This window comes from Rhinolophus ferrumequinum, chromosome 22 (assembly GCF_004115265.2).
Source record: "Rhinolophus ferrumequinum isolate MPI-CBG mRhiFer1 chromosome 22, mRhiFer1_v1.p, whole genome shotgun sequence".
NCBI lineage: Eukaryota > Metazoa > Chordata > Mammalia > Chiroptera > Rhinolophidae > Rhinolophus > Rhinolophus ferrumequinum.
This window is the reverse complement of record NC_046305.1, coordinates 293,907-315,459: the sequence shown is the minus strand read 5'-3', so window position 1 is coordinate 315,459 and position 21,553 is coordinate 293,907. Positions and strand designations below refer to the sequence as shown.

General features: G+C 57.3%; 2 protein-coding genes across 4 annotated transcripts; one reads left to right on the top strand and one right to left on the bottom strand.

Annotated features, from left to right (window-relative positions):
• Positions 1-2,129: 2,129 nt before the first annotated feature.
• Positions 2,130-10,645, top strand: PKLR (pyruvate kinase L/R). Of its 3 annotated transcripts, XM_033092195.1 has the most exons (12): positions 2,171-2,293; positions 2,559-2,685; positions 3,246-3,428; positions 5,645-5,736; positions 5,829-5,960; positions 6,066-6,252; positions 6,604-6,874; positions 6,992-7,142; positions 7,460-7,612; positions 7,707-7,873; positions 8,580-8,761; positions 9,394-10,643. In XM_033092195.1, the coding sequence occupies exons 2-12, from the start codon at positions 2,679-2,681 to the stop codon at positions 9,498-9,500; spliced, it is 1,632 nt and encodes a 543-aa protein (XP_032948086.1). In that variant the 5' UTR covers positions 2,171-2,293; positions 2,559-2,678; the 3' UTR covers positions 9,501-10,643. The 3 variants fall into 3 exon arrangements, with proteins under 3 accessions (XP_032948085.1, XP_032948086.1, XP_032948087.1); XM_033092194.1 differs by lacking the exon at positions 2,559-2,685 and having other exon boundaries at positions 2,130-2,293; positions 9,394-10,645; XM_033092196.1 differs by lacking the exon at positions 2,559-2,685 and having other exon boundaries at positions 2,275-2,293; positions 3,317-3,428; positions 9,394-10,644.
• A 181-nt stretch (positions 10,646-10,826) lies between these two features.
• HCN3 (hyperpolarization activated cyclic nucleotide gated potassium channel 3) lies at positions 10,827-20,284 on the bottom strand. The gene is made up of 8 exons (XM_033092187.1): positions 19,740-20,284; positions 16,343-16,772; positions 15,277-15,438; positions 14,648-14,866; positions 14,103-14,249; positions 13,486-13,726; positions 12,518-12,682; positions 10,827-12,168 (listed from the first exon to the last, which is right to left on the bottom strand). Exons 1-8 carry the CDS (start codon positions 20,021-20,023, stop codon positions 11,468-11,470), a joined length of 2,349 nt encoding a protein of 782 aa, XP_032948078.1. The 5' UTR covers positions 20,024-20,284; the 3' UTR covers positions 10,827-11,467.
• Between the last annotated feature and the right edge of the window lie 1,269 nt (positions 20,285-21,553).

Genomic DNA, 21,553 nt, shown 5'->3' with positions numbered 1-21,553 from the left:
TTCTTGTCCTCTCGGCTGGTCCTGGAATCAGTTCACAATTGCCAGGCCGACCGTAAACATGTCCCTCTGCAGTCCCCAAGCACAAGTCCCCAGTCCCTGAAGTCTGTCATGTCCCCTCTGGCTGTAACTGTTGTCCATCTTCCTTCGTTCTGTCTTCTGTGTAGAGAGCTTAGGACCTCAAGCTCCTCCCCCTTGGGAAGTCCTTCCTACTCTCTAGCCTCTTGGTTCTCTAACCAGAATCTCAGGCTTCTCCCATCTCTGTCACCAAAACCATCATGAGAGAGAAGGAATGGACCTTATAGCTCGGATTCCCTGGGCCTGAATCCCAGCTCCACCCAGACAAGCAGGGTTCCATCAGGAAACTGAGGACTTTCTCAAACTGGATAATTTGAGGAGAGTTTCATAACAGGGTTATACACAAAGGTTACCCCAGATGGGGTAATGGCGGTCTTAGGTACCACCCTCAGGGACCCCGGGGACGGGGAGAGAATGATTTCTCAGATCTGGAGGAAGAGAGATGCTGGCAGGAGCTGGGACGCACAGCAACCTTGCAGGGAGCAGGGGCAGGTAAGTGCCCCGCCTCCCTCTCCTCCATCTCCTTCTCTGTCGGGGCCCTTCTCCACCAGCCAAGCCCTACAGAAGCCTCCTGGCCCCTGGGCAGAGTGGAGAAGGGTAGAGAAAGGATCTAGAATAGCAACCGAAGACGCCCCGCTCACTTTGCTCACCCCAGTTCCCTCATCTGTGAAACCAGCTGTTAGTTAACCCTCCGTTCCTTCTAGGTTGTTGTGATGATAAAGGGAGGGGATGCACCGATGCATTGCGGACAGACCCCACTGCATGCCTGCTGATTTTAGCGATTGATTGGCTTCTCAAACTTAGCTGAGGTAAAACGGACACCGTGAATGTTTGCCCTGCAAACCATTTCTTCCCCAGTCTGGGTGAGTGGCCCTACCACGTACCCAGCTGCGCAAGCCCGGCTCCTCAGGCTCCTTGAGGAGATGGAAACCTCCAGCTCCCTCTGCCCACATCTCTCTGTCTTTCCAGCCTGTCTGCTCTTCAAAATTCATCTCAGATCTGTCCCCCTCTCTCCATCTCCACCGCCACTATGCCAGTCCATCACCTCCCACTGGAGTACACCTAAAACCCCTCATGGGTCACCCTGCACCTACTGTCTATTCTCCATCCTGTCTAGTGCATCCATTGGATCCTGTCACTCCCCTGGGTAAACCCAGTGCCCTCCAAGGCCCTGCTGAGGTCTCCAGTTTCCAGGGACCACGCCTTTCCCCTCTAGACATGTGGCCTCGCTTCAGGCTTCAGTGTTCCCTCTCCTTAGCACCAGGCTCCTTCCGTCCTCAGGGCGTTGGCATATGTTATTTCCAACCCCACAGAAAACTCCTTGCTCCAAATTGTCCCCACTGGTTCCTTTTCATCCTTACAATTTCAGCTTAAATATGACCACATCAAAGAGGCCTTCCCTGACCACCTCATCTCAAAGACTTTCCCCTCCTTTCTCCCCACTGGCTTCTCTGTTCTGATTGTCTCCATTCTAGCACTTTCGCAGTTTGTACTGACAGACTGATTTGTTTACTACTTGTTTGTAGTCGGTCTCCTCACCATATTGTAAACTCCACAGAAGGACAAAGGCTCTGCCTGTTTCGCTCACCCCTGTGTCCTTGGGACCCAGCACAGAGTAGGTGCTCCATAAATATTGGAGCGTGGTCAGTGAGCAAATGGCAACCAAGGTTAGGGTGACAGGGATGCTATCAGAGCCCTTCCAGAGAACCCGACCACACTGTCACTGTGCTCCCCACCCCGTCCTCTGGCTGTAGCCCCTACCCCAAAAGCCCGCTTCCTAGAGCCGTCTAGGGCTAACTTCAGTACGGGCAAAGAAAAAGGGGCCATGTCACTGGCAAAAAAAAAATCTCTGTTCAGGTTGATGACCAGACAGTATGAATGGATTTAAAATTTATCAGGAAAAATGGATGAGAGAGGAGGAATGCCAGAAGACAGGGGAAGAGAGCCAGTAGGTCTGGGGGAGGGACTCGGTGTGGGGCCAGGGGTGGCCTGCTGGGTGTGTCCCTTTTCTTCTCTCTGGCTCCCTTAGATAAGACAGCAGTTGTGTCGCCCTCTCCCCCTCTCTGCACAGTCCAGGCAGCCCACTCCTGCAGCCCCACTCCTGCACTTGAAAGCATGTCAATGCAGGACAAGAACACACAAGTGCAGCAACTTTGGGCATGGGTCTCTAAACCCCGCAGGGATTTAACAAAATCCATCCTGACTGGGGCTCCAGGAGGTAAGAAGGGTCCCCAGCAGCCAGTGAAGAGAGGGGCAAGATGAGGGTGGAAATCAGGAGTAGAGACGAGGGTGCAAAAGATACATGCCTGCTGCTGGCTAGGAGGGATTTGGGGGGCCTTTGTGTTCATCGGGGTTAAGTTATGGACTCTGGTCCGGGCCTCTTCTCCCAGCCCCTGGAGGCAGGGCAGAGGGGAGCCTGCAAATAGGAGCCACGGGACGTTCGCGTGGTTCCTGGACTCTGACCCGTCGGCTTCCAATGACAGAGGAGACACTGGTTGACATTTTAACCAGTCGGCAGAACTGGCCCCCACCCAGCCAGGCCTCATGCCTCTGACAGCCCGACACTGGAGCAGACCACCAGCGGCAGGCAGGCGTGCAGTAGCATGGAGGGTACGCTGGAGCGGCTCCTCTGGGCTGGGTCAGGCTACAGGGATCCCAGGTCCTGGGGTAGCGCTGAAGGGGCTGAGGATACTCGGAGGGGAGAAGGACCCAGCACCTGGAAGAAGAAAACAGAGACTTAAGGAAAGGGAACTGGCTGATACTGGGCCTGGATAATGAGGGGTCACTGTGGACTAGATATCAAGGGGGGCCGAGGCTGAGGGAGGCCAGCGGCTGAAGGGCAAGAAGTCAGGGGTTGTGAGGGATCAGATAGCTAAACGGTCAAGAACTTGCTCCTACAGTTCGGCCTGGATGTGAATCCCATCTCTGTTACTTAGGAGCTATATGCTGTTGGGCAATGTGTTTAATCCTTCTCGGCCTCAGTTTCCTTATCTGTACAATGGGGATCATTATAGAGCATGTAACAATCCCCGCTCCTCGTGATCACATCAGATAATATACGCACAAGGGCCAGCTCACAAGGACCAGGAAGCTGAGGGAAGGGGTACAGGGCTTGTGAGGTGAAAGGCAGGGAGCAGAGGCAGGTGCCCATGCAGCGCCTTCTCCTGCAGGCCCAGCGGGGTACCTGCGACGGGCCAGCGTGGCCCAGCTGAGCCAGGAGCTGGGCACTGCCTTTTTCCAGCGGCAGCAGCTGTCGGCTGCCATGGCAGACACCTTCCTGGAGCACCTTTGCCTGCTGGACATCGACTCGGAGCCTCTGGCTGCTCGCAGCACCAGCATTATCGCCACCATCGGTAAGCACCCTCCGTGCCCCGCAGCCTCAGGGCGCCCCGGGGGGTTGCTCAGGGTGCTTCCTCGTCTTTTGTCTCCTTTGAGACTTTTCTGTACTTAACAGAGTCATTCATTCAGCAAATATTTGCTGAGCACTTGGCAGATACGGTTTTGAGCCCTGGGAGTAGATCAGTGACATAGACAAAGATCCCTACCCTTGGGAAGCTGACAGTCTAGCCGGGTGGGACAATAGATAATACACACAATAAATTATTTAGTGTGTTAGAAAGTGGTAAGTACCATACTATGGGAAAACAGAACAACAGAGCATGGTGAGGGGCAACAGGGGTGCCAGGGCGGGAGGTAGGAGATCTAAGGAGAGAGTCGGTGAGCCATTACTGAGAAAACCAGACCTGAGCAAAGACTGAGCAAAGATGAAAAAAGGAGCCATGCACGCATCTGGGGAAGAGAAATCCAGGCAGAGGGAACAGTGAGCACAGAGGCCCTACGTCAAGGAGGCGGGCATGGCTAGCAACCGTCAAAGGGAAGAGTAGCAGAAATGAAGAGATTGGGGGGGAGGGGAAGACCATGTAGGGAGACTGCTGTGTTTTGAGCTGGGGGCTGGGGGTGGGGAAGACAGGCTCTTCCTGATGCTTAATAGACCTACGCTGGCGGCTGTATTAAAAATAGGTTGGAGGTGGGGGTGGGGACAAGGGCAGAAGCCGCTCCTGCAGTATTTCTGCCTCAGACCAGGTGGTGGCAGTGCAGGGGGTGAGAAGTGGTCCGATTCTGAATGTATTGATTTGGAAGGTAGAGCTGACAGGATTTATTTCCTGATGGATTGGATGTGGGGTGGGGTGAGGGTGATTCCAAGGTTTTCGGCCTGAGGAACTAGAAGGATGCATTATCAACGCAGCAGGAAAGACTGGTGGACAGGTGGGGGGGGAAGGGGGAGGAAATCAGGAGTTCAGTTGGGGGCAAGCTGACTTTGCATGTTAGACATCCGCCTGTGGTACGTGAGGAGTAGGCGATCAGACACACAGCTCTGGGTTTGGGAGAGAGATCTCATTTGGAGATATAAATTGTTGGCATATAGATGGTACTTAAAGCCATGATGAGACCAGCTGAGACCACCAACGGAATGAAGGTGAAATGACAGTGAAGAGAATGGGACATCTAATGTTCAGGGGAGGGGGGCAGAAAGAGAGGCTAAGGAGAGCCAGGGAGGTAGGAGTGACTGAGAAAGGTGGTGTCCCGAAGCCAAAAAGGTGCGTCAAGGACATGTGCCCAGTGCTGCACATGGGCCAGCTGAGGACTGAGAATTGACCACTAGATTTAGCAAAAACACAGATTCTCGGTGACCTTGACAAGAACAGATGCAGTGGAGAGATGGGGGCCAACGCCAACTGAAGTGGGTGCAAAGGAGAACAGGGCGTGGGGAACTGGGGGCAGCAAGGACAGATAACTCTTACAATGAGTTTTGCTGCAAAGGAGAGCAAAGAAATGGGACTGGGGGTGGCCGGTTAGCTCAGGTGGTTACAGCTTGGTGCTTTTAATAACAAGAATGTCGGTTGGATCCCCATATGGGCCCCTGCGAGCTGTGCCCTCCACAACTAGATTGAAAAAACTACTTGGCTGGAGTCGATGGGCCCTGGAAAAACACACTTAAGGAAAAAAAGAAATAGGACTGGAGTTGGAGGGGAAACTGGGATTTAGAGAATTTTTTTATGATGAAGAAGGAACAGCAGGTTTCCATGCTGATAAGAATGATCCGATAAGAAGGAAGACATTAATGAAATGGCTGAAAAATGGCTGAATCTGTCTCTGAGCAGACAAGCCAGAAACCTAGTGCACAAATGGAAGAACTGGCTTAGGAGGGGCCGCAGGGCCCCTCAACTTAACTCTCCTCAGTCAATATGAGGCCCATCAGCTCTGCAGCCCCGAACCCAAATGCCCTACCGGCCCCCATCCCCTGATATACCCCCCTCATAATCTGGGGTTACCCCCACACAGCCCACACCCCTCCAAGCCCCCCTCCCACCGCAGTGCTGCCTCGGCAAGGAGGCAGGTGTTGGCTGGAGAGGGGAACGGAGTTTCTGACCCGTGAGCAGGGGTTGCGTCAGATAATAAGGGTCAGGTAACGTGACTTCTGTGGCGTGCGGTGTCCCTGAGGGTGGTGGCGTGCTCGGTTGTCTGAGGTTTGGGGAGAAAGCTGTCTAAGCAGGATCTCTGGTTCCAGGGCCGGCATCTCGCTCTGTGGAGCGCCTCAAAGAGATGATCAAGGCCGGGATGAACATTGCACGACTCAACTTCTCCCACGGCTCGCACGAGGTTCGGGGAGGGGCCGTGGGATGCGGCGGGGCTAGAGGATGCCCGGGGTCCTGGCCACCTTCCCCTGAAATCCCGCTCGGTTCCGTCCCCAGTACCACGCTGAGTCCATCGCCAACATCCGGGAGGCGGTGGAGAGCTTTGCAGCTTCCCCGCTCAGCTACCGACCGGTGGCCATCGCTCTGGACACCAAAGGACCGGAGATTCGCACCGGGATCCTGCAGGGGGTGAGAGGCGGGGGTCCAGCAGGGGGCGGCAGGGCGCAGAGGCAAGTGCTCTGGGGGCGGAGCGTGGGGAGGAGCCGAACTCGGGACTTGTGGCTCCGCCCCCAGGGCCCAGAGGCGGAAGTGGAGCTGGTGAAGGGCTCCCAGGTGCTGGTGACCGTGGACCCGGCGTTCCGGACGCGGGGAGACGCGAACACCGTGTGGGTGGACTACCCCAACATCACCCGCGTCGTGCCGGTGGGGGGCCACATCTACGTTGACGACGGGCTCATCTCCCTAGCGGTCAAGAAAATCGGTGCGGACTCGCCTCGCGCCCGGGCCGCGTGCAGAGCTGGGCTCACCTCTCCCCTCCGGCTCCCGCATTCGCCCGGTAGACCCACCACTCCTTGCCGGGGCCGCCGTCCTTCCCACCCGTCCCAGGAGCCCCTGGCATCCAGACTGCTGGGCTCACCCTGGCTTGGGGCTGGGCTGGCGGGGTAGTCGTTTCTCCACCGTGAGCTTATTCAGTGCGGAGCCCAGGCCGAGGGCCGAGGCACGAATAGGACGTGGTCCCTGATCTCTTGAGGATCCAAGCCCCTGTTCCCTCTGCCGTGACTCTGCGCCCCGCCTCACCCCTGGCTTAGGCTGGCTCTTTCCACGCCTGCAGGCCCAGAAGGGCTGGAGACCGAGGTGGAGAACGGCGGCGTCCTGGGCAGCCGGAAGGGCGTGAATTTGCCCGGCGTCCAGGTGGACCTGCCCGGGCTGTCCGAGCAAGATGCCCGAGACCTGCGCTTCGGGGTGGAGCATGGCGTGGACATCGTCTTTGCCTCCTTTGTGCGGAAAGCCAGCGACGTGGCTGCCGTCCGGGCTGCTCTGGGGCCAGAAGGACAGGCCATCAAGATCATTAGCAAAATTGAAAACCACGAAGGCGTGAAGAAGTGAGGCTTGGCCTTTGTCCCCATCAGGCCCTTAACAGCCCCATCGTCCCTCTCCGCCCATCTCCTGTCCCTGGCATGTCCCGGCTCTTCTCCAGCCCTGACTCCCCAACTGCCCAGGTTTGATGAAATCCTGGAGGTGAGCGACGGCATCATGGTGGCACGGGGCGACCTGGGTATCGAGATCCCAGCTGAGAAGGTTTTTCTGGCTCAGAAGATGATGATTGGACGTTGCAACTTGGCGGGCAAGCCAGTTGTCTGTGCCACACAGGTCTGGAGTGAGCCTGGAGAGGGCTTGGGCACTCAGTGGATTTGGGGACACCTGAGGGTGAATACCTGCACCTTAGGTCGATAGCCCGTTTTGCTGTCCAGTGTTTGCTCCTCAAACAGTGAGGTTAAGAAGAGATATTGTGACCCTCATTTTCAGATGAAGGGGCAGACGAATGGGGCTGAACTGCCAGGAGAACAGACTTGGTGACTGGCCGGGCTTTCAGGGTGCTCTGAGGGCGTGGATGTCAGAGAAGTAGCTGGGCAGGGTCCCTCATCACAGTGTGACTCCTGCAGCTCTGACCTGCACGTGTCCCCCAGATGCTGGAGAGCATGGTTACCAAGCCCCGGCCGACGCGGGCAGAGACGAGCGACGTGGCCAACGCCGTGCTGGATGGGGCCGACTGCATCATGCTGTCAGGGGAGACCGCCAAGGGCAGCTTTCCCGTGGAGGCCGTGATGATGCAGCACGCGGTAGGAGCTCAGAGTGCCAGGCAGATGGGCCGCACGGCCACCCCCCAGCCAGCCCCCGGGGCCCCTGCCCAGACTGACCGCCTGCTGCCTGCAGATTGCCCGGGAGGCAGAGGCCGCCGTGTACCACCGGCAGCTGTTTGAGGAGCTGCGCCGGGCAGCCCCCCTGAGCCGTGATCCCACCGAAGTCACCGCCATCGGTGCTGTAGAGGCTTCCTTCAAGTGCTGTGCTGCTGCCATCGTCGTGCTGACCAAGACTGGCCGGTGAGGGGGACACCAGGGACCCTAAGACGGGCCTCTGGGTCAGGGGCAGGCTGGGATGGGCCCCAGGTTCAGGCTTTGTCTTGTCAGAGATAAAGAGTATTAATTTGGGGCAAGAGGAGGGGTAGCTATGGGACCTGGATGCCAGGAGGGGCAGGTCTGGGAGCACACCAGGAATTGTGCCAGGGAGCCCCGGGGGGGGGGTGTAGGGGGAAGATGGCCTCACCGGGAACGTGGGCTTCCAGACCATGTGGGCTCTTAGGGCTCAGAAGCAAGTCCTCTGCATTTCACCCCCAAAACCTTACGCTGCTGAGGTGTTGCAGAAGGGCCCAGAAGGTCCGAGTTCAAGTCTTTGCTCTGAAATGACACCTTGGGTGTCACCCAGGCTCTAAAGCTTCCGCCGTTTCCTCCCGGGGTTGTGAGAATTAAGCAGACATTTGTAAGTGAACTACTGTACAATGGCACCTCCTCAGAGGGGTTTTACGTTTCTCAAAGAGGTTTCTCCTTCCTATCTCATTTGATGTATGCGTTATTATCTTCCTTGTGTGGTAAGAATGGCAGGCATTCTCATGCCCACTTTATAGGTGAGGAAAACCAAGGCCCAGAGAAATGTGATGCTTGTTGGTGACACCTGGAACCAGAACCGAGCTCTGGCTTCCTGGGTCAGCGCTCTTTCACGGTTCCGGCTGACCTTCTCCACCTCCCTCAGCTCAGCCCAGCTCCTGTCTCGGTACCGACCCCGGGCAGCGGTCATTGCTGTCACCCGCTCTGCCCAGGCTGCCCGCCAGGCCCACCTATGCCGAGGCGTCTTCCCCTTGCTCTACCGTGAGCCTCCAGAGGCCGTCTGGGCAGACGACGTGGATCGCCGGGTCCAGTTTGGCATTGAAAGCGGTGAGCCGCCTAGAGGTCCTCCCCACCCCACCCCTGGATGAGGATCATGAGCCCCCCCCCCACTGCTCACACCCACCCAGAGGGCCTGGCCTCTCTCCTCTGGTCCCAGATTTTCTCTGTGGGGTTCACTAAGACTCGGAGATGTTTTGGCCTCCATGGGACGTGCTGAGGGAGGAGGGCAGAGGGAGAGAGAGGCCAGGGCCGTCCCTAAGAAGTCAGCCCAGCTGCTGCCTGCACCAGGTGGCTAGAGCCTGGCGTGACATAAGGCGCAGGAGGCGAGAGGAGAAAGGGGACCCGGGACCCAGTCCCCCTAGAGCAGCTGGAACATCAATCTAGTTTAAAACTGGCTCTGAGCATACCTCACCTCTTCCTATCGGCATAGCAACCCAGGTGGACAGACTTGCTGCTTAGCAACACAGCCCATGCCACCCACGGACACACCTGCAGCTCTAATGCACTGCAGTGGTCAGACTCCCCATGGTGCCACCTGTGACAGGCACCGCGCAGCGTGCCTCAGGCCCCTCGTTCCCTACAGGGTGGCATTGAGGAGGTAGACGGTAGTGGTTGGTTCTCATCACAGGGCTGGCTCGGGTCCCTCAGTGGCTGATTGCCGCCTTCTTCCCTTCCGCCAGGAAAGCTCCGTGGCTTCCTCCGTGTTGGGGACCTGGTGATTGTGGTGACAGGCTGGCGACCTGGTTCTGGCTATACCAACATCATGCGGGTGCTAAGCGTGTCCTGAGATGCCCCTCCCCGTCTGACCCAGCTGGCTCTGGACCCCCTCCCTCCTCCCGGCCCCCTCCACCCCATGCCCTCCGTCTGTCTTCTCTACTCCCAGAGCTCCCTGCCCGAGGCCACATCTGCCACGTGCCCCGTTCCAGGGCCCCTTCCCCTCTCCATTTCATGCAGGCCCCGAAAGTCTGTGCAGTTAAGCACTGGCCATCCAGCAGCACCAGTCGTGCAATGCCTGCGCTCGGTGCTCTCAGCTGACCCTAACGTGCTGCGAGCCTTGAATCCCAGCTTACGGGTTAGTTCTAGTTCCCCAGGCTTCCCACACCTGGGGTGGGGGACTCATGTGCAGTCTCTACAAAATCACCATTTTAGAAATAGTTCACGTCCATGAGTCTGATATTCTCCTATGTGGCCCTCATGGTAACCCGGGCATCTCCTGAGGAGTGCCACCTCTTCCTTCGTTGTAACAAAGTGACATCGAAGCAGCACCCTTCTGGGGAAGCCAGAGGAGGGGGGTGCTGGGAACACTGACAGCCTGGCGAGCTCATCTTACCGCTGTCTTCGTGACCCCTCCCTGACCGCTCTCAGGGCCACCTCACGCCTTGCTGGGTGAGATGCCCTGCTGTCTCCTGCACCCAGAAATTCCTTCATGCCCACTTTGTTCCCACACACAAACCAGGAGCCAAAACGAGTGTCTCTATTTTCTTTTTAAACCGGCTGTTTGGAAGTTATAATTAAACTTCTCCCACACACCCAGAACTCCAGAACTCCCCACCCCGGAGAAAAGGGTCCTGGCCCCACATTCTTGGGTGCTGCAGAGTAGGCATGGAGACGGGGTGGGGTAAGGGCTTTCTCTTGTCCCTGAGCAGGCAGAGGTGCTGGCTAGCCTAGCCTTCCCCAGGCTCAGATACTTGGGGCCCTCCCCCTACTCCTACTCCTGCACCTACAGCAAACTTAGTAGGAAAAAACCCCTAAAAGAAAGAACAGCCCTTCCCGCTCCGGTGGCCCGTCCTGTCCCGACCTAGACAGGGAGAGGGCTCCACTGCTACCAGTGGTGTTGGGCAGCTGGTATGGGGGAGCCCTGCCCCTGCCTGTCTCCCCACTGGGAGAGGAACGGATAAAGGGATGGGGGAATAAAGTGAATTGGTAACAAAACTAGCAAATGAATAAGTACAGTTATTAAATGATTGAATAAATATGAATAAATAAATCAGGAAGGGAGGAAGAAAAAAAATACCATGTAAGGATTCAGCCACTTGCCCCCAACCTGGGGGGATCTAAGCTGGCACACTCAATAAGGAGGTGCCAATCACCCCTTAGCTTCAAGGGGGACACCAGTGGGCAGGGACCCATGGAGGAGGTGGCTCCCAGTTTGCAGAGAGACAGTTCTGCCACAGAGACAGACAGCACTGGGAACTTGTCAGGAGTCGTGTGTTCCCACTCGGGGGGCGGGGGTATAGACAGGGAGAGCCCACACATGGCAGTGAAGGTGGGTGCCCACATTGAGGACCCACGCATCTGTTCACAGCAATGGGCACAGGTCACTGGCAGTGCCCGGCTATGCTAGGGGGACAGAAAGGTAACCATGCCAGGCAGAACCTGTAGGGTCACGGGAAACAGACATCTAGTTACTTGGCAGTGATGGCAGTGGCAAGTACTTGTGCTTAGTAAGGTGGGATTCTGGGCCCGGGCCTGCACCTGGCAGGACCATGGCCAGGGAAAACCCTCGTCCAAGGGCCGAGTCACTTGGACTTGGCAGTGGAGATGTGCAGCCCCTGGCAGAGCCTTGCACGGTGGCGCAGTATGTTGGATGGATGGGTGAATGGGTCAGGAGGCTACGGGGTGCCTGAGCTGAGGGCAAGACCCTCTTCTTGGCAGTACGGGGACATACTCCCATAGGGCAGTGCTTCAGGCCTGCCCCAAGAGGCGTCTGCCCTTGGGCACACGTTACTGCACCCGAGAGCTTGCCTAAGGGTTTCACATGTTGGCAGAGAGCTGGGGGCCCCGGGCGGTGGCTGGCTCAGGTGCTGGTGGCCTGGGGGACTGGGCCGTCCCTGGAGGCTTGGCCAGGAGCCCTGAGGGGGGCAGGCGTTCACTTCCTGACCCCTTCCGTCCAGGAGAGCCATCACCTGCTGCCCGCTGGGGCAGAGAGGGCTGGGACGCGGACAGTGGGCGGCCCCGAGGTCCTAGTCGCCGGCCGCCTCCTCCTGGGGGGGGGCCCAGCAGGGACACCTGGGAGCGCCCAGCCCGGGACAGGCTGGCGTGAAGGGTTCGGGCAGGGGGGGCAGGTAGGCGGGAAGTGGATGCCCACGGCCCCTGGGCCAGCAGAGGGCCAGCTCGGACAGGCACCAGTGGGGAAGCTGGGGAGCCTGCAGAGCGTCGAGCGGAGCGGGCAAGGAGTGTGGCTGGAGAGTCAGGGGACAGGGGCTGGGGGCCCCGCTGGTGGGTCAGGGCAATGGCCACACTGGAGGTCATGGCTGCTGCCTGCAGGGGCGCGTGCACCAGTGGCTCCCACAGCACCGGCTTGCCGCTGAGCCGCGCTCCTGTGCCTGGGGCCAGGCCCCGCACGCCCCGGGCCATGTCCCTGTCATGCTGTACCAAGTGCTGCTCCACGATGCCCCCACTGCTGCCCGGACTCGGCTCAGAGTGCTTCCGCTGCAGCATGGAGTTCTTCTTGCCTGGAAGTTGTCCCGGGAAGGAAACCAAGATAAACAAAAATGTGAGGGCCAAGGGATGGCGGCGGGGTGGGAGGTGGGGTTGGAGGAAGAGGGTCAGGGCCTGAGAGTATGTGTCAGAGAGGGGGAGTGTCAGGGACTCGCCCGCAGTGTCCAGGACTAGGGGACGCTGAGACAAGGACGTAAGCCGCTGTTGAAAGGCCTCCTGGGGGCATGTGCGGGGACTGGGTGGGCCGGGGCATGACACAAGCACTGAGCCTGGGCCCTGGGGCCCTGGGGCTTCTTGCCATGCCCGTGGGCTGAGGGCCCGGCGGGACAGGTGGGACAGGCCGGACAGGTGGGCGGGCCTCACCGATGCGGTGCAGCCGGTCCATGGCCACCGTCTCAAAGGCCCGGCGCATCATGGGGAACTCCTCCAGCACAGCGTTGAAATGGTCCACGCTGAGTGAGTAGAGGCGGCAGTAGGTGTCAGCCCGCACGCTGGCTGTGCGCCGGCCCCGCGTCAGCAGGCAGATCTCTGCCGAAATTGGGGGGAGGCCTTCAGAACCACTGTCCCCAGGAACCCCTCTCACTGGGCCTGCGGCCCCTTACCCAGCTTCCCCAGGCTCCTCCCCAGATGGGAGAAGCAAACGATGACCCACCCAGGGTCCCTAACTGCTCCAAGCCCTGTCATTCCAGACCGGCACAACGATGGTACTCACTCTCTCCAAATTAAAGCGGACAAACAGGCCGGTCTTGCTGGTCCCTGGAGTCCTAGTTAATCCCACGCCACTTTGATTCCCACCCACACTGCTCTATCCCAAGGGGTAGGCCTGGGGCAGCGCCCTCTGTGTACCCCTCCCCTCCCACTCCTTCGAATGAACACCAAGGCCAACCCAGGAGGAGAAAAGCAGTGCCAAAGGGCAAAGGGCAACACCACAGGGACGCTGGAGGGCGGTAGGTGGTTTAGGGACTGAGATTACGTGAGGCTCAGGTCACTTAGCACAGCAGCTGCAGAACTGCCCCCACTGCCACGGGCTGGGTCCCTGAGTCACACCACTGGGGAGCCACCAAGCTCACGCTTCTGCTTCATTCCTCAGTCCCTCATCTCAGGCTCGTCACCCCGAGTGGGTTCTAAGAGGCTCAGTGGCCCAGAATGGGCAACCTGCCTGTGTGCGTTGGAATCTCTTAAGAAGCATCTTAAAAATACAGAGCTCCAGGCCCAGAGACCCTGATTATGAGCCGGGCAGAGGCTGGAACTCTGTGATTCTCCCCTGATCCAGAGGAGCAGCTGCCCTTCGTCCTCTGCTCGTCCCCCCACCCGCCCTGAGGCCCGCTGACCCCCAAAGTAGGATCCATCAGTGAGGCGGGTGTCCCGGGCGCCGCGTGCCAGCACACTGAGCAGCCCATGCTGGATGAAGTACATCTTCCTGCCCACGGAGCCCTCACGCACCACGAGGTCCCCCGGCTGGAAGACCTCAAAGCGCAGCTTGGTGAGCACCGCCGTGACGAAGCTGGGGTCGGCGTGGGCGAACAGCGGCATGTGGGCCACCAGGCCGCGGCAGGTGAAGTTAATGATCTCCTGGGCAGGAGAGGGGCCTGTCAGGCAGGCTGTGCCCCCTGCTGCAAGGGACCCCCATCGAGCTCATCTGTCCCCAGAGGCCCCACCCCTGGGGTCATGATCTGCAAGGACGGGGGTGCTTCAGTGGGCCTGGGACCATCCCCCAGCAACTGCCTTCAGAGCTCTCCATGAGCCCTCCAAGGGCCATCCCCCCAAAACAGACCCCTGCAGCCCCTCCCCATGTATATTTCATGCCCAAAAGCCCTTCAAGAAAGACGGTAGCCCGTAAAAGCCCCCCAAAGACCTGGCCTCCCCTGGGGCCCCGTGCAGGCCCTGCTCTCCTGGGCCTCGCCCCCTGATGGCGGCCAGGAAGCCAGGGCCTGCCCTCCCAGCCCACCTCCCGCAGCGGCTCGCTCAGCTCGCCCAGGATGCTGTCCTCGTCGAACATCTTGCCCTGGTAGCGGTGCTCGTAGTACTCGTGGATGCGCTGCCGCGTGTCGGGCGGCAGCTTGTGGAAGGACATGTACTGCTCCACCTGCTTGTACTGGAGGGAGGGCCAGCCCCGCCGTGGCCGCAGGCAAGAGGACACAGAGGCCGACGTGGGACCGCAGCAGCGTAGGTGGGTGTATATGGAGGAAGGTCACAGACACGGGCCAGACCCAGACGGGGGAAGGGAGACAGAGGGGGACACACGGGGCCACAGCAGGGCATAAGGACAAGGGTGGGTACATGGAGAACACAAAGCACAGTCACAGGAAAGCCCAGAGGGCGGTGTCCAAGGACAGGGGCACGGGTCCAAACAAGGAAAAGGCGCACACAGGGGCACGGGGCAAGGAAGGACAGAGACCCAACATGGGCACGTGTCAGAATGGGCCTCCGGGGAGGCCGCCAGCCCCCAGCAGCCCTCCATGCCCAGCCCTGCCGCCTCCTGCCCCTGCTCACCTTCTCCTGGTACTGGCGCCGGGAGGAGTCCAGGGACTGGATGAGGGCGGTGGCGTGGCCGATGAACATGGCGTAGCAGGTGGCGCCCACGATCATGCTCAGCATGGTGAGCCAGACGTCAGGCATGCCTACCGGTGCCTGCTGCCCATACCCGATGCACAGCATGTGGCTCATGGCCTTGAACAGGGCGTGGGAATACTGGCGGCCCCACGAGTGGTTCTGGGGGGCAAAGTATTGCACAGCTGGGCAGAGGGCCCTCCGAGCCTCATTCTCCTCCTGCCCCCTCTTCTCTCTTAGTCCGTCTGCCTGCCCCCTTTGCTTCCGACCTGCCTCCTAAGAGGCACTTAAGTTGGTTCTGGGGGGCCCCTGAGGCAGAAGGGGCCGCTTTTGCAGCTTGGGGGGAGCCTCAGTTTCTGCCTAGCTTTCCTTCCCTGTCTGCTCCCACCGACACACAAACACTTGCTCAGGGTCTCTTTCCCTGCTCCTCTTACTTCCCACCTCTTCACTCCGGTCTTCTCTCTTGGTCATCTCTCCATCATCTCCCACCTCCTGCCCCCTGCGGTCATCCCGCTGCTCCAGCAGCAGAGCCCTTAGCAGGCCCAGGAGGCAGCGCCGTGGGGAGTTCTCACCGCCATGTGGTTGATGGACACCCAGCAGTCGGGCGGGAAGTCCTGCAGCATGGGGACCAGGAACTGCAGGCAGCCGTCCCAGTGACACAGCAGGAGCATCATCCCGATGAGGTTGAAGATGCGAATCACAGCACTGGCCAGGTCGTAGGTCATGTGAAAGATCTGAGGGGTCCGAGGGAGGGCCACTGTGGACACGGACCCTCCCTGCCGGGCCCCCTCCATTCCCAGCCTTGCAAATTCCCTTTGACTGTCTCTCTAGCTCCAGCCCCATGAGTTTAAACCACGTGTCCATTATCTGTACAGCACACGTGTGTAGCTGATACGAAGTGGGTCGGTCATGTTACTGCTCTCATCTTATAGACAGGAAATCACTGCCAGTCATGTGGCCAGAATCACACAGGAAGCATCACGGCAGAAACTCAAAAAGGTCTGCTGTGCAAGCTGCCCAGGTGGAGCCTGGAAAAGAGCAGGGGGCATTTCACAGTGTAATGTCCCCAGGGCATGTGTAGAAGAATTAATGCCAGCAGTTCTCTTCCCCTCCAGTAATAATAATTGTTACAGGTAATTTGCTGAGAACTTAAGCTATGTACCGGCACAGTTCTCCGTGCTTAACTCCTCTAATCCTTATATTATAACCTTATCATATGCAAATATATTTAACATTCTCATCTTATGGAAGAGGAAACCAAGTCTAGTAAACAGTAAAACTGGGATCGGACCACAGGCAATGAGACTGCAGGACCCACGCTTGAACCATTAAACTCTGCTGCCCTGAAACCCTAGCTTCTTCCACAGCCTGCGATTCCTGGCTCCCCTCCCACGTCTTCCTCCCAGGGTCCAACTAACCTTCAAGTATTTGCCCCGCAGCTGTGCTCCGCCGCTGCACCACCGCGTTCACCTCGGGGCCCCACCCCCGGAACCCTCATTCTGTTCCTGCTTCTCCCCCAGCAACTTGGTAGACAGCCACCCTCAGAAGCCCCACCTGCCCAGGAGTGCCCCGGAGCCCCACCCACAGCGCGGTCCGGGAGGGGGTCCGCGAGCCCCCCTGCCCACCTCCCTGCCCCACCTCCTCCCACTGATGAATGTAGCGGATGAGGCGGGAGAGGCGGAGCAGCCGCAGGAGGCTGAGGATCTTGGTGAAGCGCACGATGCGCAGGGCTCGCGCCGTTTTGTAGACCTCGGCGTCCAGTCGCGGCTCCAGCTCCACGACCAGGAAGATGTAATCCACAGGGATGGAGGAGATGAGGTCCACCAGGAACCAGGTGCGCAGGTAGCGGGTGCGGATGGCCTGCGGTGCCAGCAGGATCTCGGCGCCCTCCTCCACCACGATGCCCGTGCGGAAGTTGAGCACCAGATCCAGCAGGAAGAAAGTGTCAGACAGGACGTTGAAGACGATCCAAGGCGGGGAGTTCTCCTCCTTGAAGAAGGTGATACCCACGGGTAGCACGATGAGGTTCCCCACCATCAACAGGAGCATGACCAGGTCCCAGTAAAACCTAAAGTGGGTGTGGAACGGGGAGTGAGACCACAGTGATGTTTCACCAGCCACTAGACTGACAGCAGATCCTCTGCCCTGGCCAAGACGGGCAAAGATACAGGATACGGGACTGACCACTTACAGCTGCTGGGAGTGGACATTGGACCACCATTTGGGAAAACAGTTTGGTATTATCTCGTAAAGATAAACATTGTACTCCCAGCAATTCCATTCTCTGGAGGAGGTATATACCGGAATAGCAGTGTTAAATCCAGAAACAACCTGAGTGTCCGTCAGTAGGAAACTGTAGATAAATGAGATAAATGCATCTGATCTTTTCATGCCCCTGTATATATACTACGCAACTGTGAAAGCATCCAACTGCAGCCACGTGCCACAGTATGTATGAATCTCACATATTTAATGTTGAGCAAAAGAAGCAAGAAACAAAAGCATACACATCGCATGATGTCACTTGTACAAAGTTCAAAAGCAGCCCAACTCAAGTGCATAACTTAGGGAGTCACAGAAAAATGGTAAAACTATAAAGAAGAGTAAGAAAAGGAGTACCATAAAAGTTATAATAGTAGGTGTGGGAAAGGAATGTGAAGGCAGTAGGGAGCTTATAGGGTACCGCTCTTGACCTAGATAGTTGTTACATTGTTGAGAGTGTGCTTTAGAATTACTCTTTCAAATATATATATATATATATTTACATAATATATATGTTTCAAATATAATGTATATACATAATATATATATAAAACATATCTCAATCATATGGTCCACTATATACTATACCACTCTCTCCATATCTACTATATACATATATAGATAGATAGATAGATACACACTATGTATCTATATATATATATATATATATCTACTACATATCTGTTATGTATAGAATATTATCTATACCCTTAATATATACATATATATCTTCTTAATATATATGTAATATCCTTACTATATATGTGATATATGTCACTATTATTAAATATTTTTAAAGTTAAAAATCAAGTTCCCTGTGCTAATCTCACGGGGTTGTTGAAAAAATATGCACTGAGACAATGGCTGTGACAGTTCTGTACAAGCACTAGCTGGTGGTGTGACTCACCCACTCTATTCCAAGACTCCTCAAGAGGTTGTTGCCCCCCCATCTCAGCTATCTGCCCATTCCTGGTGTAGTACTTCACCCTCTCCCCAGCCTTCCCCACCCCCACCCACCTCCCCAAGACAGTCGGACCCATGGTTCTTGTTTCTCTGCTGGGATCTGCTCTACTGTGTCCCAGGCTGGGGGTGGTCTGTCCTGCCTCCCATCTAAACTGAGCTTTTCAGGGATGCTGCACCCCACTCCACAGAACCTCAGACAGGACTGCCCGTGGAGAAGCTCCATAGGAGATCCTGCGGCCCCTGGGCTTGAAGTTCCACCCTCCTCTCCTCCCCTGACCTCCCTGTGCCCACTGACTCTGAGCCCAGGCAAGGGCATGAGCAGGGGAGAGCCACACTGCTGTGGTGGAAGCTGTGGAAAGAACAGGTCAGGAAGGAGCTAGGTGAAGCCCTCATTCAGAACAAACAAACAAACAAACAAAAAACACCGGACAATTTGAGGGTCCCAATTAACTATGATGGTTTTATTTCCAGGACAAAGCTAAGCACATCATTGACCCAGCACCCAGCCCCTCTGACTGTAAAATCAATTCTTTCAGCCCCCGAAAGAAGCTTGGTGGTCCCCAAGTCCAGGCCTCCAGACAGCCCCTCAGAGTAAGTGCTTTCAATCAACCAAAAAAAAAAAAAAATCCTCGACCCCCTCTTCCTCCCCCGCCTGGGCCACTGGAGAAATCCTGTACTGTGAGCTGGGAGAGGAGCGGGAAAGAGGGTTCTCCCAGCCATAGAGCAACTTCACTGCCAGCTCACAGGCAGGCACAAGCCCGGCGGGTGATGCAGTGGGGAGGACAGATAATGAAGCACCATAATAAGGGAGAGACATGGCTTCTGGGGGTACAGCAGAGGGTGAAATGGGGGAGGGGAGGGAGATCCACAGGAGACTGGAAAAGGGGCATGGTGAGGGGGGAATGAGGCAGTAAAGGAGATGGGAGTGGAAGAAATAATGGGAGAAAGGAACAGTTAGGGAATGTGGAGGTTCGTGGATTCAAGACGATGTCTAGGTCTCCAATTGTATTTCCAGACTCCTGATTTCACGCCTCATCCCTTCGGCTCATTTCGCTCCCCGGGTTGGGTGCTTTACACATATCCTTGCCTCACCCAAAAGCTGTCCTTCGTTTCCCGCAAGGACAGGATTGCTCTCCTCCCCTAGCGACCTTGATGTAGAGGTACAGCCTGACGGGGACGATGAAATGGCCCTGCCCTCACCCTCAGTGCCTTTTCTCTGACAGTCACCTGGGCGGTGGCCATGCCCCCGCCTTGCTGCCTCAATCGCGGAGCCCCAGCCATGCCCCGCCGCATCCCGCCTTCAGCACCAGGGACAGCGACCAGACTGCTGTCAGAACACCCCCCTTTCCTCAGGGTCCCTCTTTTTCCCGGTAACCTGCCTTGCTGAACTAGGCAGGTGCTAGGGGTGGGAATAGGGGGTAGGGTGGGTGGAAGGTAGCGGAGCTCGGTTTCTCCACCAGGCTGACCGCGAGCCTCGGAATATGCCATGATTTCCCAGGTCCCCAGCAAGCAGTACTGGAGGACGCAAGGATCCCTAACTCCAGTAGTCCCTGTGGTCCAGGTGGAGTGCCGGGTTCCTGAAACGGGAAATCCAGGTCTCCGGCGTCTGCTTGTCCCTTCCGGCGCCCCCAGCCTGAGAAGTCATTGAGAATTCCCAGGCTAGGCTGGTGGAAGTGACTCTCTCGCCCCACCCGGGAACCCCTCGGCCGGAAATGAAGTGACCGTGGAGGGTGAGGCGGGCCCGGTCCCGGTGCCGCGGCCGTGGGGGTGGGATCTGCGTCCCCCGCCCTCCTTGCCGGGCCCCCAGTACCGGAAGTCGCTGTAGGGGTGGATAATCCAGGCCCCCGCTGACTTGACCCGCTCCTGCTCGATTTCCACTGCTCTGTGGCTACCGAACACGCGAAGGCAGAACTTGTTGACCGTGGGCTGGAGCAGCGTGCCGAGCTGCCTCCTCTTGGACTCGAGTCCGGATCCGGACCCGGGGATCGGACCCGAGGTCGCGGTCGTAGGCGCCGGGGCAACGGGAGGCACCGCCTCCAGTCCAGGGGTCGCCCGGTCGCCGGCCCCCGTCGTCGGCCGCGGCTCCGCCTCCATGACTCCCCACGGCTTACACGCTTGGCTTCTTAGATCCGGCCGCGGCCATCCGGGACCCCCGGCCCCTCCCGGAATCGGAGCCCGCGCAGCCCCGCGGGCTCGGAGCGGAGGCGTAGTTGGCTGGGAACTGCCAGCGTGCCGGGCAGAGGGGGTGTGGTGACAGATTCCCCCGCGGGCGACGGGCGGGTTGCGCTGCGCCCCCTGGCGAGGGCAGCGCGAAAGCTGGGCAGGGCAGACGGGGGCGGGGCTGTCCGAGAGCCTTCCCTGGAGGAGGCGGAGCCAATGAAGCCGGTACCGGGAGGGACTCCGGGGTAGGCGTGGCTTAGCGAATGGCGGCGGTTGTCCAAGTGCAGGAGGAGACCGCGGGTCAACGCTGCAGGAACAACGGAGAGGGCGTGGCCTAGAGTTGACGGGCTTTTATTCATAGAATGCCAGGGAGGGGGGGACGCCTTCAAATGGCGGGAAAACCGGAAGGTGGTTGTGGTTTGTGAGACCAAGGAGGGCGATGAATTGGGGACCAATAGAAGAGGTGGGGAATGGCTTTTGAGATTCTTCTTTCCCACTCTCGCTCCTGGACTTCCTGCATTCCACTTTCTTTCTCTCCACACTCTAAGCATATTGCTTTCTTCTGTTCTCCACACTGCTCACCCTAGTATTTCCCTTTCCGAGTTCACTCTGCCAACCTTCAAATGCCACTCTGCCCGTCCCTGAGTGGACCCTGAGGACACAACAGTTGGTTCAGATCTCATGTGCTCTAGGAAACATAGAGACACATTTCCCAGGTAGGATCTAGCCTAGAGCTTTCTAACCACTTTTTTCACAAGGCTGCCCTTAACTGTTTACAGGCCTTTCTCTCCCACTAGACTGTGAAGCTCTAAAGAACAGGAGCCTGACACCTGGCACAGTGCGGACACATCGTGGACACTCAGTAAATGCTTGTTGAATGAACGAATGACCTGGGAAAGTGTACTTGGAGGAGGAAGTGGACTCGCCACTGTCCTCTCAGCACCTTCATTAGCCTTCCTCTTTTATTTTAGGGAACTTTTCCTAAACCATTTCTGGCTAAGTGATCTAATCTCCATCTGACAATCCTTCATCCCAGCTCCCCTGATATTCTGACTTTAACAGAGTTATCCTCAGGCTCTTTTACATTTCCCTTTCTATTTCTCAGTCCCTTCTATAGCGTCTCTAATTGCCCAGTTTGTCTTAAGGTCTTCTCTTTCCTCTTCTTTTTTTCAATGCAATAAACTTACACTTCTTATATGGTGTGTAAGTACGTAACATACCGTTCTCAAGTGATCTCCCCTTTTTCAGCATCCGATTCTATATCCCTCCATCTCAAACCGTTCCTTCACGGCCATGCCCCGACCCCACACGTGCATAGCTTTTGTTGAGGAGGAAAGGCGGGAGGCCCTCTTTGCTGTGGTTAGACAGGCGGATTGCTTTAAGAACTGGATATTTACAACCTACGTTGGGAGAAGCAGACCTCAACATCGAGCCTCAAAAGGTTTGCGGAGCGGCGACACTCCC

Bases quoted from the DNA above. Each gene is read 5' to 3' on its own strand.
- HCN3 (XM_033092187.1), bottom strand. From the start codon at position 20,023: ATGGAGGCGGAGCCGCGGCCGACGACGGGGGCCGGCGACCGGGCGACC. The intron at 14,867-15,276 runs GTGAGAACTCCC...TTTGCCCCCCAG, and splicing joins TGTCCATCAACCACATGGCG to AACCACTCGTGGGGCCGCCA. The intron at 13,727-14,102 runs GTGGGCTGGGAG...TCTCCTGCCCAG, and splicing joins TGAGCGAGCCGCTGCGGGAG to GAGATCATTAACTTCACCTG.
- PKLR (XM_033092194.1), top strand. From the start codon at position 2,191: ATGTCAATGCAGGACAAGAACACACAAGTGCAGCAACTTTGGGCATGG. The intron at 5,737-5,828 runs GTTCGGGGAGGG...TTCCGTCCCCAG, and splicing joins TCTCCCACGGCTCGCACGAG to TACCACGCTGAGTCCATCGC. The intron at 7,874-8,579 runs GTGAGGGGGACA...CACCTCCCTCAG, and splicing joins GTGCTGACCAAGACTGGCCG to CTCAGCCCAGCTCCTGTCTC.